This window comes from Miscanthus floridulus, chromosome 13 (genome assembly GCF_019320115.1).
Source record: "Miscanthus floridulus cultivar M001 chromosome 13, ASM1932011v1, whole genome shotgun sequence".
In the NCBI taxonomy this organism is placed as follows: Eukaryota; Viridiplantae; Streptophyta; class Magnoliopsida; order Poales; family Poaceae; genus Miscanthus; species Miscanthus floridulus.
This window is the reverse complement of record NC_089592.1, coordinates 32,182,076-32,199,359: the sequence shown is the minus strand read 5'-3', so window position 1 is coordinate 32,199,359 and position 17,284 is coordinate 32,182,076. Positions and strand designations below refer to the sequence as shown.

The window sequence follows — 17,284 nt, the reverse complement described above, 5'->3', positions numbered from 1 at the left end:
TTTGGATGTCCAACAGATAATTCTCCCTTTCATATATGGGTACAAAAACACCGTCGTCCACCCAAAAAACGCTAGATAATAAATTATTAGGGCACCATATATATGTAAAATATCCATACATACATTGATATTTGAAGAGACAAACATCAATATATATATGCATATATTTATATACATATTATATATATATATATATCTTAGTTACGGGAATACAACATAAAATAACAGAAACCTTGAAATAAAATTACATATACGATAACAAAGACATGACACTAAAATTAAATATGATAGCAAAAACCTATTTTCGTCTAGGTTAATGTTACAATTGAAAGTGTACAAACACATTATAAGATAACCACATCAGAAGCATTCTTCTAGAACCCAAGTAGGGTCAAATAGCCGTCAGAGAATGCCAGAGATGGATAATGAGCTACGCCTTCGGGAGACAAGCGGAGAGGTTGCCAAGCACTATTGAAACCATGCCTCTCCGGAATGACAATCTAGAGCACACGGGACGGTTGCCAAGCAGCGATGAATCCATGCCGCTCTGGTCAGACAGTCTAGAGCACACCGGATAGGATGATTCTATCAACCTTGTGGCGTCCCCAAGCTTTGGCATTGCTCTATCTTTAGAAATATTCTTCTAGTACCTTTTGTGTGCACCATCCTTGCGGATGACCATGCTTATTGAAATTTGTATGTGGAGGGTTTCTCCCATAGAGAGCCATAGATGTGTATACTAGCTAGAGAGAACGAAGTGAGAATAAGTAGCAAGAGGGTGGCAAGACTTGGCTGTTGAGAGGCTAGCTCCTAGCCGAGGACCATTTTATAGGGGCTAGCAGTCGTGGTATGTTTTTATTTTTGAACTAAAGCTGTCAGGGTAGGTGGGAGCAGTGCTCCTGCTGTAGTGGTCAGCGGCAGCACTATAGGCCCATGAGGAGCATCTTTAGATCACTGTCGGTTTTAGTTAAAAACAAACAGTGAAGGTGCTCATCTGTGTTCAGTTTTGGGAACTGGCAGTGATAGCTTGTATCACTATCAGTTTTGAAATCGAAACTGACAGTGATGGACCCTGCCATGCTGCAATGCTGTAGTTGGGCTACCTGCCATCGTAGCTTTTAAAAAAAAATAAAAAAATTGTCCAAAGTGTGCAATGTTAATTAATTCTATGATAATTAATTAATGGTCTGTAATTATATTCTAAAATAATACAAAAATTGTGTCTTTATTATTTAATTCTATGATAATTAAGTAATGGTATATAATTATCAAATAATAGTGTTTATGAACATCATCTCAATATTTGATTACATAGTCAATAATTAAATTATTGAGATGCACACAAAATATAAATTAGATATTTAGTGCGAATTACTGATACAATGTCTGAATAATGATTACATAGTTAATAATAATCTAACTATCTTCATCGGGTCCAACAACGAGGGCCTCATCATGATCATGCCGGACATAAGCAGGTTTGTCACCCTCTTCAAGTTTAGGTTGAGGTACGTTCGCCCCGAATACAGGCATTTCCTGATAGCCCCTGTAGCCTTCTTCGTCCGTCACTCCATCAACACCGACAATCTTCCTTTTTCCTTCTAGGACTACTTTTAGCTTTGCTTTTGTCTTGTTGTCCCTGCATAGAAGATTTGCATAACGTCTTTTGCGAGGACGAAGGGGTCTTCTCTATATGCGGTCTTGGTGAGATCAACTAGTAGGGAACCCTTCTCAGTCGGTGGTGATTTTCTCGAGCCGGACCCACTGGTAGTGAAAAAGAGCTGCCTTCAACCGACCATAGTCTAGCTCTCATATCTCCTCTATGAAAACCATAGTATGTTGCCTGCACATTGCCGTTTTCATCGTGAGCATCAAAACGAACACCACTATTTTGGTATGTGCTCTTTCAATCTTGCTTTTTTGTATAAAATGTAAATCCATTGATCTCATACCCTTGGTACTTAAGCAATGTACTAGAAGGTCCCTTGGCTAAGATATCCAGCTGATTACCCAATGTTGTTCCAAGCAAGCGACATCGCAACCTGCTGACAAATTCCTCCTCATGTTTTTTATCAAGCCAAGCCAGTGACCTGCTCGGATACAAAGTTTGCAGCGATTGCCTATGCTCATCAATGTATGGCATCACATCCTCTGCTTGCTGGAGAATAACAAACTGTACCTGTCTAAAAGAAACGGGGTCATTTACTGTGCTAGATTTCTCCCCGATCGTTCCTTTACCACCTAGTCTTTCCTCGTGACAAGATTCTAGAACTTCGACCATATTGATGTCCAGATAATATGTGCAGAACTCAATGGCCTCCTCCGTTGACCATTCTTCAACCATGCCCCCTTCTTGCTTGAATCTGTTCCTAACATACCTCCTAAAAACTTTCATCAACCTTTCAAAAGGGAACATTTGATGCAGGTACATTGGCCCATGGGCTCTAATTTTGTCAACAAGATGAATAAACAGATGCACTAAGATATCAAAGTAAGTCGGTGGAAAATGCATCTCAAGCCTAACAAGAGTTTTGGCTATGTCTCGTTGCAGCTGGTCCAGCATGGACACATCAATGACCTTTTTTGAGATCACATTGAAGAACGAGCACAACATTATGATTGGGGCGCCGACCTTTTGGGGGAGGATACCATGCAGGGCAACAGGGAGCAGCTGAGTCATAATAACATGACAGTCATGGGCCTTTATACAACCATAGTTAAACTTGAGTTCTCTCATGTTCACTAGCCTCTTCGGGTTCGCACAGTAGCCCATCGAGACTTTGAGTTCGTTGAATAAAGAAATAAGTGCATGCTTTTCTTCCTTCTTCAATGGTCCATGACTCAACTGAATGTTCAAACTAGCCATCCTCTAGCGCCACGGGATGTAGTTCCTTCCTGATTCTCAAGTGTTGCATGTCTAGGCATGTGGTTAGTGAATCTTTTGACATCTCCCCTGCTGTCCATCAAGGTGTTAAGCGTGTTACCACACACAGTTTTTAGTAATGTGCATGGGATCAAGACTAGTGGCGTACACTCAGCACTGGCCAGTAAGGTAGTTTCTAGAAAACCCATTTTTTCCTCTAGATGCTCCCATTAGGCACTGCTACTGCATTGTGCCCCTTCCCATGGACAACCTCCAGTTTGTTGACTTCTCAAAGTATCACATGCCCGTCTTGATATTTTAGGAGGTAAGCATTTCTCAATAGTCCTGTCAAAATCTTTTCTATTCCTGTGGTAAGGGTGATCCTTAGGTAGGAACCTACTGGTGTCTCATATAAACTATCTTTGAGTTCTTTGGTAGATGTACCGAATCAGTGTCATCCAAGCACTCAACACATCTAGTATAGCCTTTTGTCTTCTCTCCAGGACAAGCAACCTCGACCTGGCAGGTCAGGTGATTGTACCGATAAGTACTGCCTTGATCGTGACATGTTCCTTTTTGTACTGGTCCCAAACATCCTCCATGCCCTTTTCAAACATCACCACTAGTTCATCGATCACTGGTTCTAGAAACACATCGATGTTATTCCCAGGTTGTCTTGGCTCTTGGATCTGTAGTGTCATCTAAGATATACGACCGCTTCATACAGAGCTAAGGTGGAAGGTTGTATATATAGAGCGTCACTGGCTAGGTGCTATGATTGCTTCTAACCTGGTCAAAAGGATTCATCCCATCTATGCTCAAACCAAACCAAAGGTGCCTTACCTCTCCACCGATGTTCTTATAGAACACATTATTAACTGTCCTCCAGTCCTTCCCATTGGTGGGGTGCCTCATCATTGTATCTTTCTTACACTCTTCACCATGCCAGCATAATAGCTTGGCTGACTTTGCACATGCAAACAACCTATGCACCTAGGGAGCTATAGGGAAATACCAAACGACCTTCACGGGACCTCCTCTAGGTCTTGGTACCCTCATCTGACAGCCCTTCCTTGTACCATGGAGCTTCACACTTGGAGCACGCATCCAAGTCTTTGTATTCATCTCCATGGTACAATATGCAATCATTATAACACGCGTGGATTTTTTCAACATCGAGGCCGATGGGGCAGATCATTTGCTTGGCCAAGTATGTCTTTTCTGGCAACTCATTTTTTTCTAGAAGCATTTTCCTTATTATACCTAACAACTGATTCAAAGCCTTTATCGCTCAATCCGTTTGTCGATTTGAACTCTAACAACATGATGTCAGGTTTCCAATTTACTCATTGAATAATTCTTATACAATGGTGTTTTGCCATCTTATCTCATTTTCTCTAGCTTTCTCAACTATTTTTCACTAAGACATCCGGTCTCTACATTACGTGGCAGCTGAGAAATGCCATCATTATCCTTGGTGTTGTCAGCTAGCGTGTTCCTAAACACATCATTAAATGTGGTTATAGGTTCGGTGTTGACATCGGGTTCCTCGTCAGCATCGTGGAAGGCTACGTTAGGCATGGCCACATCATCATCAGTTTTCCTACGGAACATTCACACCAACCTCAGTCATGCATAGTCCATATCGTATAGTTTGGCATGAACCCCCTGGTAATCAAGTGCATTCGTACAGACTCAATTTGAGCCCATTTCCTTTTATTCATACAATCTTTGCATGGGCAGAAGACAGGGTTCCCATTCCTAGCATGGGCTTTGGCATCGGTGAGAAACTTGCCGACGCCAACCATGTACTGCTTATCCATTCGGGACCCATACATCCACTCTCGATCCATCTCTGCACAACAAAATATTATGACAGTAATTACAAAGAAATTAAAAACAAGTGGAGCTTCATGAACAACAATTGTTGCTCGAAACAACAATTTATTGTACACTTATTTCATTTAGTCACCCCATTTTTGGAAAACATTATTGTACACTAATTATTGGAATATTGAAATTGGTAGCCTCGGTCATATAAATTGAAAACTATAGCACCATTAAAAAACAATTATTTCACAATAATAAAGAACAATTATTCTACTCCATGCTACATAAAAATGGAGATACTAATTAAAAACACAAAAATTGGAGATATGATCATGAACAATAATGTAGCTCCAAACAATGTGTTGGTAGGTGGCACATGGATTAATTTGCTCACCAAATATTGTAAAAGAATCTACTCTACTCCTATCAAAACCTAATTATAGCATCACATACTAACAATGATCTTGACCACCATGTAATTAGCTAGGAATTTAAATGTGTTCAAAGACACCAACCTTTTGGATAATGGATTCACAATTTGCTTGCAAGCCTTGCACAAAGTTCAATTGGAAAAGTGCTCTCTAGAATAGAGAAAGAACTAGAATGAGAATCAAGCAATGTTGCCATCAAAACAATGCTAATTAAGCAACAAAATCAAAGGAGTGGATGCTTGTTACTAACCTTAAAGCAAGAATATCAAGCCATTCTTCTAAATCCAAGAGCTAGATTCATGGTCAAGAGTAGCCGCAATAATGGAGGAAGCGGCATGAACGCATGCCTTTATGCTCGAGATGGAAGAGAGGAGGAAAGAGAGGACGGCGCTAGCTTTTTGTACTGTGATGTTATCACCATTGGTTCTTGTCTAGAACCAACAGTGATAACCCAACATCACTAACGGTTCTTGGCTAGAACCGGCAGTGATAAGTAGACATCAAGCCACTACCGATGCAAGCCACAAACCGGCAGTGATGTGGACCTTCACTGCCGGTTTTGGCTCAGCCCTAATCATTTTCTGATTTTCAAGCTTAGAACCGGCAGTGAAGGTACATCACTACTGGTTCACCCTAATCCAGCAATGATGAGGCCAGCAGTGATGTCCAGATCTATAGTAGTGGACAAATATTGCATATTCTAAATGATTCGTTTATTGTAATTTTACCACTCACCATTTCCATTGTTGGCAATGGCTTATAATTGTTTCATAATCTAAAAACTAGTTTGTAACATGCCAATTGCTCAAAATGATACCATTCTTAACATCCACACATATCCTTCCACTTTTTCCTAGTTGTAGCAACATTCCAATCAAACCCTTAAGAATTCATAATGGTTATCATACAATGATAGTATATACAACCAAAAATTTTGAACATGACCATTCTTGAGAGCACATAATCTAGGCCCTTCACCCCAAAACTCATGTTCAACTAATCCATGGAATGGATGGAAAAAGTTTTGACTTTTTCACAAAATCCTAGATTGGCAATATATATTGTGTATTGTAGCACTCGATTTTAAGAACAAAACTAGATATGCACCATATGTGAGCCCAGCAAGTCAAATCTCACATATAGCTACAAATAAGGGTAATATCAAAAGACAATGCTCAATATATAACGTACTTAGTATAAAGGATATAACCTTAGACAGCAAACAGCGGAAAGACAACTCCGATCTTCGGGTGAAGACTCCAATTCCACAGGGACAACTGACCGATTGATCACAAGCCTAATTCCTCCAAACTCCTAGCAATCTAGTACCCATCCGGGATTTTTATCCAAATAATTGAAAATAAAGCAAGCGTAAATACATGTCGTACTCAACAAATATAACATGGGGTTCATGAGGCTCAAAAGGCTGACACTGGTTCAACTACGATTAGCTATTAATGAGTCATGATTTTAGCAATTGAGCAGCAACAAGTTTATCACAAACCCATGTAAACACATGATCAGGTAAACATGAATAATGAATAGTATAAACAGTAATCATTAGTGAGCATATTTATCATCCGTATCATCAGTGTTCATCATCTATTCCGTAAGGGTTCCAAGGCCGCTGGTGACCATAACCATGGCGGATATACTAGTTTTACACTCTGTAGAGGTTGTACACTTTCACTGTGAGTCAGGATTTACCCTTTCGCCCGGGGTGATCAGCCTCTTGACCCACTACCAAGGAAGGTCGGCAGGGTTTACTAAGAAGCCTTTCAAAGGTTTGTCTAACAAGTTAGGGCCATTAGATTCACTCGACAAACAGATGTAGAGCCCCCCATCCTGATGGCACAATGACGCGCAGCCTATACACAAGGGGACACATGCCGCACTATACCCTATTTGGCAAGCCATTCTTATGCAAATAAAGATAACCTCTAACAAACTAGAAAAGGTCCTCATACTGAGCTAAAGCCAGAGCCATGTAGCCCTCATAGTTGTACTGTAAGTCCCGGATGATCACTTATATATAAGTCCTTAGGGAGAGGAATCTAGAGCACCGTAAAAATAGCCCAATGCTCTAGCCCCCTTGTGCCATGTTGCTAAAAAACATCTTTTAGTGTTTATTGCATATACCATTAGTCAAGTTACAGGATCATGGTTTCAGTTGAGCACTAGCATCATACTACCCAATGCAATACCCCATAGGTGTCAAGGAACAAGGTACACAGTACTAGGAAATCCTTAGTGGTGGTCAAGGTAGACACATGCAGCATAAATTAAATGATTTAAGGTGAATAGGACAACAAGGAAGATCACATGCTATACTTGCCTTAAACTTAGATCCTTCTTCTATTGATTCGTAGCCTCCAATGAACTGCTTCTTGATCACCATGTAAGACTCGCCGACTGGACAAGATCATTAAGCACCACACAAGCATCCGAACAAACATGCATAGCATTCAAACATAACTATATTAGAACAATATGCCAATTAGTGAAAAAGAATTTGAAATCAAATCTATGCGTTGCTACGATCACACAGACGCGAAAATCACGCTAATTAGAGCTACGGTGAAAAAGATACAACTATTGATATATTTATTTTAAAAAGAAACTATATGCTTCATTTATTTTAGCTATATAAAACATGTATAAGATACTTCAGAGAAATAGCTTAATTGAGTTAAGTCAAATTATACTTGATTTAGAAAAACAAGGTAAACTAATCATATAATTGACCAAGGTAAAAAGCCTAAGTTACTTTTATTTAGAAAAATCCAATTGCATAATCATTATTCAAGTTAGGCGTTAAACCATAAAATTTCAGAGCTCTTGACATGAAAAACATTGATACTAATGCGTAGATTATGTCGTTATGAATCTAACGCAACTTAACAGGGTCAAATCGGAGTTAAAACGGAGAAGATATGGCCTAATGAAGATAGTGGCAATTTTGTAAATAGATGGAACTTGATTTTTGAATTTTAAAAATAAATAAAATCTTATTTTAAACCTGCCTAAGGACTGTGGATACTATTTAAAGAAAAGGCAGGGGCTCTTTAGAAAAACTGCAGGGACAGGCGGGTTCTGAACTAGAAAAGGGCAGGGGCTCTTTTGAAATTCTACCGTCGGAAGAGGTACGGGTTAATCTCAACCGTTGGATCGAGATTAGAAGGGAGAAGGAAGACAGAAAACGGACCGTGGGTTGACTTGGTAAAAGTCAGGGGTCACTTTAGCAAGAAGGCGACAAAAGGGTATCTTCTATTCTTGGCCCTTGATCAAAGATCGGACGGTTGGAAATAAATCAGAGAGAGAGAGAGGGTGGCGTGGCCGGCGGCGGCTCCGACGGCGGCAGCGCCATGGCTGAGGGACGGGAAAGCTTCCCGGAGCAGTTGGATCTAGGCCTATGGGTCACAGATAGGTGAACCGAAGGCACCGGAAGATAGAGGGGAGCAAGGCGAACTCGGCTAGTTAACCTACCGTGGTGCGGAGCGAAAGGAGATGGCGCGGTGCATGGCGAAGTGGATGGTGATGGCGGCGGCGCTAGTGTGGCGTGGCGCGGCGTCTCGGTGAGGCATTGCTGCTTTGAGGCTTGGGATTGGAGGCGGCTTGGTCGGCGGCTGCTATTTATGGCCAGGAAGCAACGTGGGGCGCAAGGCAAAGAAGGAGGCGTGGGCGGCGTGGAGTCGGCAGCAGCGGTCATGTCCGATGCGGTCATGAGAGGAAGAAGACGGTGCTGACCAGTGGGGTTCGCCGGTCAGCAACACACGCGGGAAGAGAAGAACTGGCGCGGACACGCTGCTCGGTTGGGCCGGCTAGGTGGGCCACAGCAGGGAGAGAGCTGAGGCGCGGCGGGAAAGAAGGCCGAGCGGGAGAGCTGGGTTGCTCGGGCCAAAAGAAGGAGAGGAAGCAATTCCTTTTTTTCAATTTCATTTTCAAATCCAAATTAAAACCAAATTTAAATTCTTTTGTAAATTTTTATCAAACCCAAGCATCACAAAATAGGTATGCATCAGCATATATGCACAAACAAGTTGCTAAACCTTAAATTTGATTTTAATTTTAACAAAGTTTTCATTTTTCTAAATTTGCAGGCTCACAAAAATGTGTAATTAAATCATTTTAGTCTATTTTAAAAACATGCAAATTTTAGGGTGTTACATGTATGCTTAACTTACTATATATGGTTATTCCCAATCATAGTTATTTGAACTAAAGTGTGTGTACCATGGCATTGAGGTGTTCATTCTATTTCTAAAGGAGTTATTTTGTTCCGTTAAGACTTAAGAAGCATTACACAAACTCTCTCTATGATAGGTCTATGATGGTAATCCAACATGGGAGACTTCTTTCATTGTCCAAGCCTATTGCTCCACGGGTCTTATTAATGAGATCGACTCAACACTCCGTAAAGCACATGAATTTATTAAAAGTTCACAGGTTCAAGTTCCCCACCATTTTTTCATATTATTGTAAAATATTGTTTTATGCAAAATTTTCATTTCCGTTTTTATATGTAGATTCGTGAAAACCATCCTGACTACAAAACTTATTACCGTCATAAATCAAAAGGTTCATGGACACTTTCAACAGCAGATAATGGGTGGTCAGTATCTGACTGTACTGCTGAAGCATTGAAGGTCAGGAAAAATATTTTTATGTTTCTCATTCACTTAAAAACTAGATTATGTTCTTCCCTAATAAAATTATAAGTGATGTGCTATGATATAATGGCATATATTACTATTTCGACAGTAGACCATCAAAAAAATAGTTATGTTACAATTTGCATAGTGTTGTGTTGTAGACTTGTATAGTAAATGACAGAGGGATAAATAAAACATGTGCAGTACATAAGTACTTACTTGAATAACAAACAATATTGCTCTTGATTTATCTTCTCTATATAATGCATATACTATATTATTTTTCCAAACAAATTAACCAGTGCAGGCAAATATGCAATTATATCATAAATCATGATTAAATGGAACCCTTCTGAGTGCCCATATGTGGAAATATTTATGATACCTAATTTTTCAGAAATTCTCATTGAAACTTTCTTCCATTAACACTCAACTCTATTTCTTTAGGCATTGCTGTTGTTATCAAATATCTCTCCAGATCTTGTGGGGGAACCCATAGAAGGACAAAGTTTGTATGATGCAGTGGATTGCTTACTTTCTTATGTGGTATGACCGTCATTACATCGTTTTTCATGTTCTTATAGTTTTATGAGCTATTAATCTTCTACAAGATGACATAATCTATCTCAATACTAGCTCCCATGTTTGCAACCACCGTTCACATCATGCACATATTCATATGGTTTTAACCAATTCATTCACTATTCTCCCATTTTTAAATTGTGGTGATTCGAATCACAAATGCTACCTCATTTTTCCATCTTTGTCGACCTGCATGTGTAGAGGTCTAGGCTACCCTTTGGCCTAAATTCGAGTTAGCAGTTATATTTGTCACAGGATTTGTATGAGTTTCAACTACTAACGATGGAAGTCCTGCCCGCCCTGTAAATGTGAAGGGCCATGACTTAATTTTTTAACAATTTTATAGCAGTTTTTTTGCACTTATTTTTATCTAAGGTTATTGATCTTATTCCTATTGTTGAAGAACAATGATGGCACCTTCTCAACATACGAGTGTAAGAGAACCACACCTTTATTGGAGGTGAGAAGTTAAGCTGTAATATGTTTTTGTTAACTATAGTAACTTCCATGATAAATGGATTCCAATGAGGAGAGAAATTTAGCAAGATTATTTTTTTCCGTAGTCACTAATCTTATTTTGTTGGCAATAGGTTCTCAACCCTTCGGAGAGCTTTAAAAATATTGTTGTTGATTATCCGTAAGAACTAAAATATTTTTCTTAACCGCGTAAACACAATTGTTTCATGTTTTTCATATAAATAGGAGCTGATTTGATGTCTTGAACCAACTGACAGGTCTGTTGAATGCACATCATCAGTGCTACAAGCTCTGATTATGTTCAGAGACCTGGATCATGGGTACCGCAAAGAAGAGATAAGAAATTGCATTGAAAGCGCATCCAAGTTTATTGAGAAAGAACAACGAGAAGATGGCTCCTGGTCTCTGCAATTTTACTGCTTGTTGTATACAAATAATTGTCATTTTTATATGGCATCAATAACTAGATTACTTATGATATAATAGGTTTGGCAGTTGGGGTATATGTTTCACATATGGGACATTCTTTGCGATAAAAGGGTTAGCTGTTTCTGGAAGAACTTACGAAAATAGTGATACCATCAGGAAAGCATGTAGCTTTTTGTTGTCAAAGCAACTACATACAGGTGGATGGGGAGAAACTTATCTTTCTAGTGAAACTGAGGTAAGTGTTATTTCTCATTATATGACTTATAGCATGTTTGCTCAGTTCATGTTATATTTCTATATTTGGTAACTTAATATACTGGTACACCTGATATTAATTAACTTATGGCAATGCTTAAATCTGGTTTTTATTAGATTCAGTTGTATATTTTCCATGAATCCTTGTTTACAACAACTTGTATCCTGTTTAGTACATCTAGGAAGACATAAATTTCACTAATGGGTGACAATTTAATTTAGCAGTAGTAGCCTCTCATTACATGATAGTACCAAGTTATTCTAAATAACAATTAGTTGCTTATGGTCGTGTTTGTGTTAAATTTTTGTTTGATGAGCCACTCTTTAAAAAACTTAATGACTTCTATCAAATACATGTGACGCCATGCAACTGACAAAAAGTATACATTTATTCTTTTATCTCCTATGCTTTGTAAAAGATGTTTATAGTCACAAAGTTTATATATGTGATGCGAGCCTGCATATGCGTAGTTCCTATTCTTGTACTTTTATCCTTTCTTTGTGTAAAAGAGTTAACATAAAGGTGCTAGGATGAGATTACAAAAGACTTTTAAGTTGGTACAACCTATCTATATAACATGAGACTAAACCTAGTACCAGAACACTTGGGACAAACTACAGTGGGGGTTTCCCCTGTTGTATTCTCGCTCAAAATAAAAACACTTGGGAAAAACAAGCCAAAGCCAAAATAGTAACGGGTTTGGGTTTTACAAGGTTATTGGTTTTCTTGATGGTAAAACAATCAATGTTCAGTTCATTCTTTACTTATTTTTGTTGAGTTTTTCTAAAAATCCTATATTCAATTTTGTATAACATATAATTGTGTTAAAGACACATCATGACCATAGTTGGGATAAATTAGGGGGACACATACCGTCCATCCAATCTTTTTTTATATATAAATAAACTCAGATGTTTCATCAAAATTGAGGTAATTGCATGATTTATGCTGATTTTTTTGAACCACGTTTAGTTGTCACACCACATGGCTTAGTGACAGTATTTCCTATAGACAAGCAGTTATGTACTCAAGTACCTGTGGTTAGTATATATGCTACAATTGCAAACAGTGTACTCTTACTTCTTCATGTACAATCTAATGTTAATCTATTTTTTGGTACTTAAAATCTAGGAATTAAATAATCTGTTCTCCTCTTGTCTTCGGTTTCCATGTAAAATGTTCAGTTATATAAAGTTGTACAACATTCCAACTTTAGAATTAATATAAATTAGATGTTAAGCATAATTCAATGTTATGGGATGCATCATTTCTCGAATATTCTTCTCTTTTCTACTGAACATAGTGATACTCTAAGTATCAATGAATTTTATCATGATTTAGACTTAAATATTTTGCAGGAATATGTGGATGCTAGTAGACCTCATGCAGTGAACACTGCTTGGGCAATGTTAACCTTAGTTTATGGTGGGCAGGTATATATTTTGAAAATTGATTAGAATTGTCACAGTTACATTATTTAGGAAATTATTATGGTGTATATGCTAATTGTATCATATTATGGCCTTGGTATGTAGGTGGAACGTGATCCAGCACCATTATATAAAGCTGCAAAAGTGTTGATCAATATGCAACTAGAATCTGGTGACTTTCCCCAACAAGTAAGTTATTATTTTTGCTCTTATATAAGAGTTATAACAAATTTTGATTGACGATTATTAGGTTCCTTTTTCTTTCAGGAAAAAAAATATTTATCAATATTGTTTTTTCAAGGTCTCCAAGGGATCGGAACTAGATTATTACCTTTCATGACAAATCTGATATAGCCCCCTGCACCCACAAACATAATGATTACTGTGACTTTAGGATAGTTTAAACCGGATAGGAAAAGACATATATACACCTGCCTATGAGGAACGTAAATCACAGTGATGCAACAAAGTTCTACCGTTTCCAACTAATGGATGTCGTAAATCACTAACAACAATCATTTATGGATGAATTTTGAATCACAAAAAGTCTTTGCCTTGTTGCTACAGAGAGAGTATACAACATTTCCATATACAGCCTTGTAGATAGTTCGACTTCACTACAAGAGTTTAAATGCTTCCTAATCTCTTTTCCTACAAGTGGGCTCAACAAGAAAATTAGTTGAAGCTTATTACATGATATCACAGGGGCACAGTTAAGTTGTGCCCTTGACCATGTGCCTTCAGAGGTTTAGCTGGCCAATTTCTTCATGAAGGCCCAGACACAAGCATAGCAGTTATTTGCTCGCCTAACATAGTGTTATTGATTCACCAAGAGTTTGAGGGGGGGGGGGGGGGGGGGGGGGGGGGGGGGGTGTTAGATGTGTATATTCCTATGTATGACATAGACCATAGGGTATTTTGTGCACTTTTGTACATCTCCATATTTTCCATTTGAGGCATGGCAATAGATCTGGGTTGCATTTCAAAACAACAAAAACTATGGGAAGATTATAAATATGGTCAACCTTATAATTTCACTGATATATTCTATAGCATCAAATTTTAAAAAAAGTACAATAATGCAATAACAATTAAAGTATGTTTAGGATTGTTTGTAGAACAATATATAGCATATGTTGTTTCTATTTTAGGTTATGCCTCGGCTGCACACCATATGCCTTATTGCATTCGGGCTAGATAGTTTTTCCGTCCTGAAATAAATTGAGTCTTGCAGCAGTCTACTTAAATTGAATATGTGGTGCTGGCAAACCTCAACAGCGCAATATACATTAGTTAAACTGATAGTTCGATCCCACTTAAGGTCATGTTTCACTTATTAGCTCCAACTCCAAGACATCTTAGATCTAGAGGTAGAGATAACTTGATAATGTTTAGAAAAAAAAATTCTGTTTATCATGTAAACTAAATATAAATATTTAAGCCACATTAAATTTAGTATGCAGACTATAGATAAACATGGACCTAGCGCTATGCTAAATTTGTCCTTAGTTACTAATGCATGACCGACTTTTGATTGCAGGAACATATTGGGTGCTTCAATAGTTCCTTATACTTCAATTACGGGAACCACCGCAACTTGTACCCTATATGGGCTCTTGGGGAATTTCGTCAACGGCTCCTTGCAAGAAAGAAGTGAAACCAAAATGCATGAAATCTAGACAATTTTACTTTATTATAAAGAATAAACAATAATCAGAATTACTGTTATATGTTAATAATTGTGCTCTATATGGTCCTGTTATGATAGTGGAAAACTGATGGCCGTCCTACATGATATATTGATGTGACCTTCCATATCTAAGGATAGAGCTATCGTGCTTTCTCGTTATTATGATTTTTTATCTATGTTTACCAGAACTGAGAAGTTTATGAAAAAGAATGTAACTAGTTGAACTAACAATTAATTTCATGATGACAATAAATCATGTATGTAACTTGTTACTTTAGATCAATTTATAAATTTTGACTAAAGCATTATAGCATATCTGCATCTGCATTTATAGTATAATTGTAAACACTCTAAGTTTATAAAAAATAATGATGCACCCATAATTCTTTGATAGAAGAATTCAACATCTAGAGAGCCCAAAGTCTGTGCCTCTGTAGTAATAATTAAGAGAGCAAGGCATAAAATCCAATTTTAAATTAATTACAAAAGAATAGTGTTGAATAAAATCTACAATAAGCATTGGAGCTTCAACATAAAAGATGGCAATACTGTAGAAACATCATCACCACTGAGTGGGAACCCCCCATTACCGCCAGATGGGGTAAAAAATGCAGCAATTAATAAGCTGAGGATTTGAAAGCAAGAATTCAGACTAATAATGTCACTACATATGGATTATACGATTGATAGAACTTAAGAAGCTTGAATTGTACACATATTGACGTCACGTAACAGTGCAATGCAAAAGAAAAAACTGCCACGGTGTTTGAAAACAACAGTCATTAGTAAATCGATCATAACCGGATATAGATCATCATGGACTAGCAATATGGGTACCCACTTCTATCACAAATAATGGATAAAGAACTTACTTAAAGTAAAGCATGGATGCCTTGCCATCACGCAAATCAAATTTACGTGAATGCGTGAACCATAAATATATATTTCTATGTTTCATGTCTCGGCAACCATGTAAAATGTTCCTGTAACACCGGGAAATGCAGGCTTAGAGGTTGAAACTTTTTAATAAAAATTAAGTAATTTATTTAGCGAAGGCTTAGAGGTTGAAATGTTTTTTAAACCATTGCTCGGTTGGACAAACAGAGACCAGCAATGCTTAGAGCTCGCCGAATACTTTCGGTTTGGCTAAGCATATGCGACGTTTGAACATATAGATGACAGAGTTGCTTAAGTCGCAAAATCTGAAAAACAAAAGGTACAGTAATTCGGCTACAGCAATTTAGCTACAGTACTCCGACTCCTATTCCTTGTGGTGACCAGAGTCCTGGCCTGTTTATTTTCCTTTCCTCTCTCTTTTCTAGAGGGTGGCCCTTTCCGAGTCCATCCCCAGCTGCCCTAGCCGCCTCTTCAGTTTCATGTACGGAAGAAAGGAGCAGGGGAGAAAGGGGAGAGGGAATGAAATTAGGGCTTCATCGTCGGCCGTCGAGCAACTCTCCGGCAAAATCAGTTTATAATCTTCTAATCTTTCCATCTTGATCCAAGTTTCGTGTTCCCCTTTGCTATCCTGGATGGCGATGTCATGTTTGTTTGGTAGAGCAGAGGAAACTTCACCAAAAGAGCGAAATAGACGCGGTCTACCGCACCTAGGCCCAGGATTCAGGGGGACAAAGGGGTTCCAGGGAGCCGGCATAGGTGGGGAGGCCGCAAGGAAGGGCGCGGCAAGCAAGGTGAAAATTGACACGCAGGGGAAATGTGTCCCAAACGGGAACAGGAGCAGCATCATTTTTTTTAGAAACCGGGTTTATATTTCACATATAAATCTTAATGTTTACATTCCAGCTCCTACAAAGACACCCTTGAAGGAAAGAAAAAATACAACTTAGTCCTTGCAAGATCCTCCCGATCGTTTTCGCCGCCAGCGGTCGGAGCAGCCACACGATGAGTTCTCATCGCACCAAAAGATGGAGAGGAGACACCGTACTATCAACTTGAAGCCAACCTCCATCCCTATGAAGAAACATCACAAATTTTCATTGCCACGAAGAGCAGCACACCGAACACATCGACATGCTCTATAGTCGCTGAACGCCCTGGCTGAACAAGATGGCCACCGGCCATCGCATCACCAGGAGACAAGGAATCTGGCACCTCAACAACCGCCAACAACCCTGGCTCACGGGACGACGACACAACAAGGTCCCCAGATCCAACGAGCTCATACCTCTGCAGAAGGGGCTGGAGAAGCTTATTCCATGGACGCAGTGCCGCCTCCACCCTACTAGCACCACCTGGACCTACTAATCTTCGCGCCGCCGTCAACGAAACGAAGAACCCTAACCCTAAACTAGCTAACAAGGCTAAAGGTATGTACACCGGCCATCGATCCCTTGGCTCCTCTCCACGTCCGGCACCGGAACGGTCGCCGAGCGGCATCTAACAGGTGGTACAGGAGGATCGAAGATGAGCTGGGGACAAGCAACATGTACATGGGCCCAAAACATTATTTGTAGGAGAGGCCCCTTCAACGGGAACTGGGAGGCAAGTCCGGCCGTTTCCATGCAAGCCGCTGGAAAACATATTTGCGAGGTTCAGAATTTGACTTTCAAAAAAAAAAGAATTTGAATTTTGAAAACGATGATCACGGGAAGAACTTGCATCCCGATTTTCTGAATTCCCAGAAAGA

General features: G+C 39.0%; 1 protein-coding gene across 1 annotated transcript in view; it reads left to right on the top strand.

Annotated features, from left to right (window-relative positions):
• LOC136500571 (achilleol B synthase-like) overlaps nucleotides 1-14,799 on the top strand; it is a 30,886-nt gene extending 16,087 nt beyond the window's left edge. The window contains exons 10-19 of the mRNA XM_066495947.1: nucleotides 9,448-9,570; nucleotides 9,651-9,770; nucleotides 10,224-10,322; nucleotides 10,762-10,818; nucleotides 10,949-10,995; nucleotides 11,093-11,236; nucleotides 11,322-11,499; nucleotides 12,879-12,953; nucleotides 13,056-13,139; nucleotides 14,491-14,799. Coding sequence (XP_066352044.1) covers nucleotides 9,448-9,570; nucleotides 9,651-9,770; nucleotides 10,224-10,322; nucleotides 10,762-10,818; nucleotides 10,949-10,995; nucleotides 11,093-11,236; nucleotides 11,322-11,499; nucleotides 12,879-12,953; nucleotides 13,056-13,139; nucleotides 14,491-14,607 — 1,044 coding nt within the window. The 3' untranslated portion in view covers nucleotides 14,608-14,799. The remainder of the gene's footprint in view (nucleotides 1-9,447; nucleotides 9,571-9,650; nucleotides 9,771-10,223; nucleotides 10,323-10,761; nucleotides 10,819-10,948; nucleotides 10,996-11,092; nucleotides 11,237-11,321; nucleotides 11,500-12,878; nucleotides 12,954-13,055; nucleotides 13,140-14,490) is intronic.
• The last annotated feature ends 2,485 nt before the right edge of the window (nucleotides 14,800-17,284 follow it).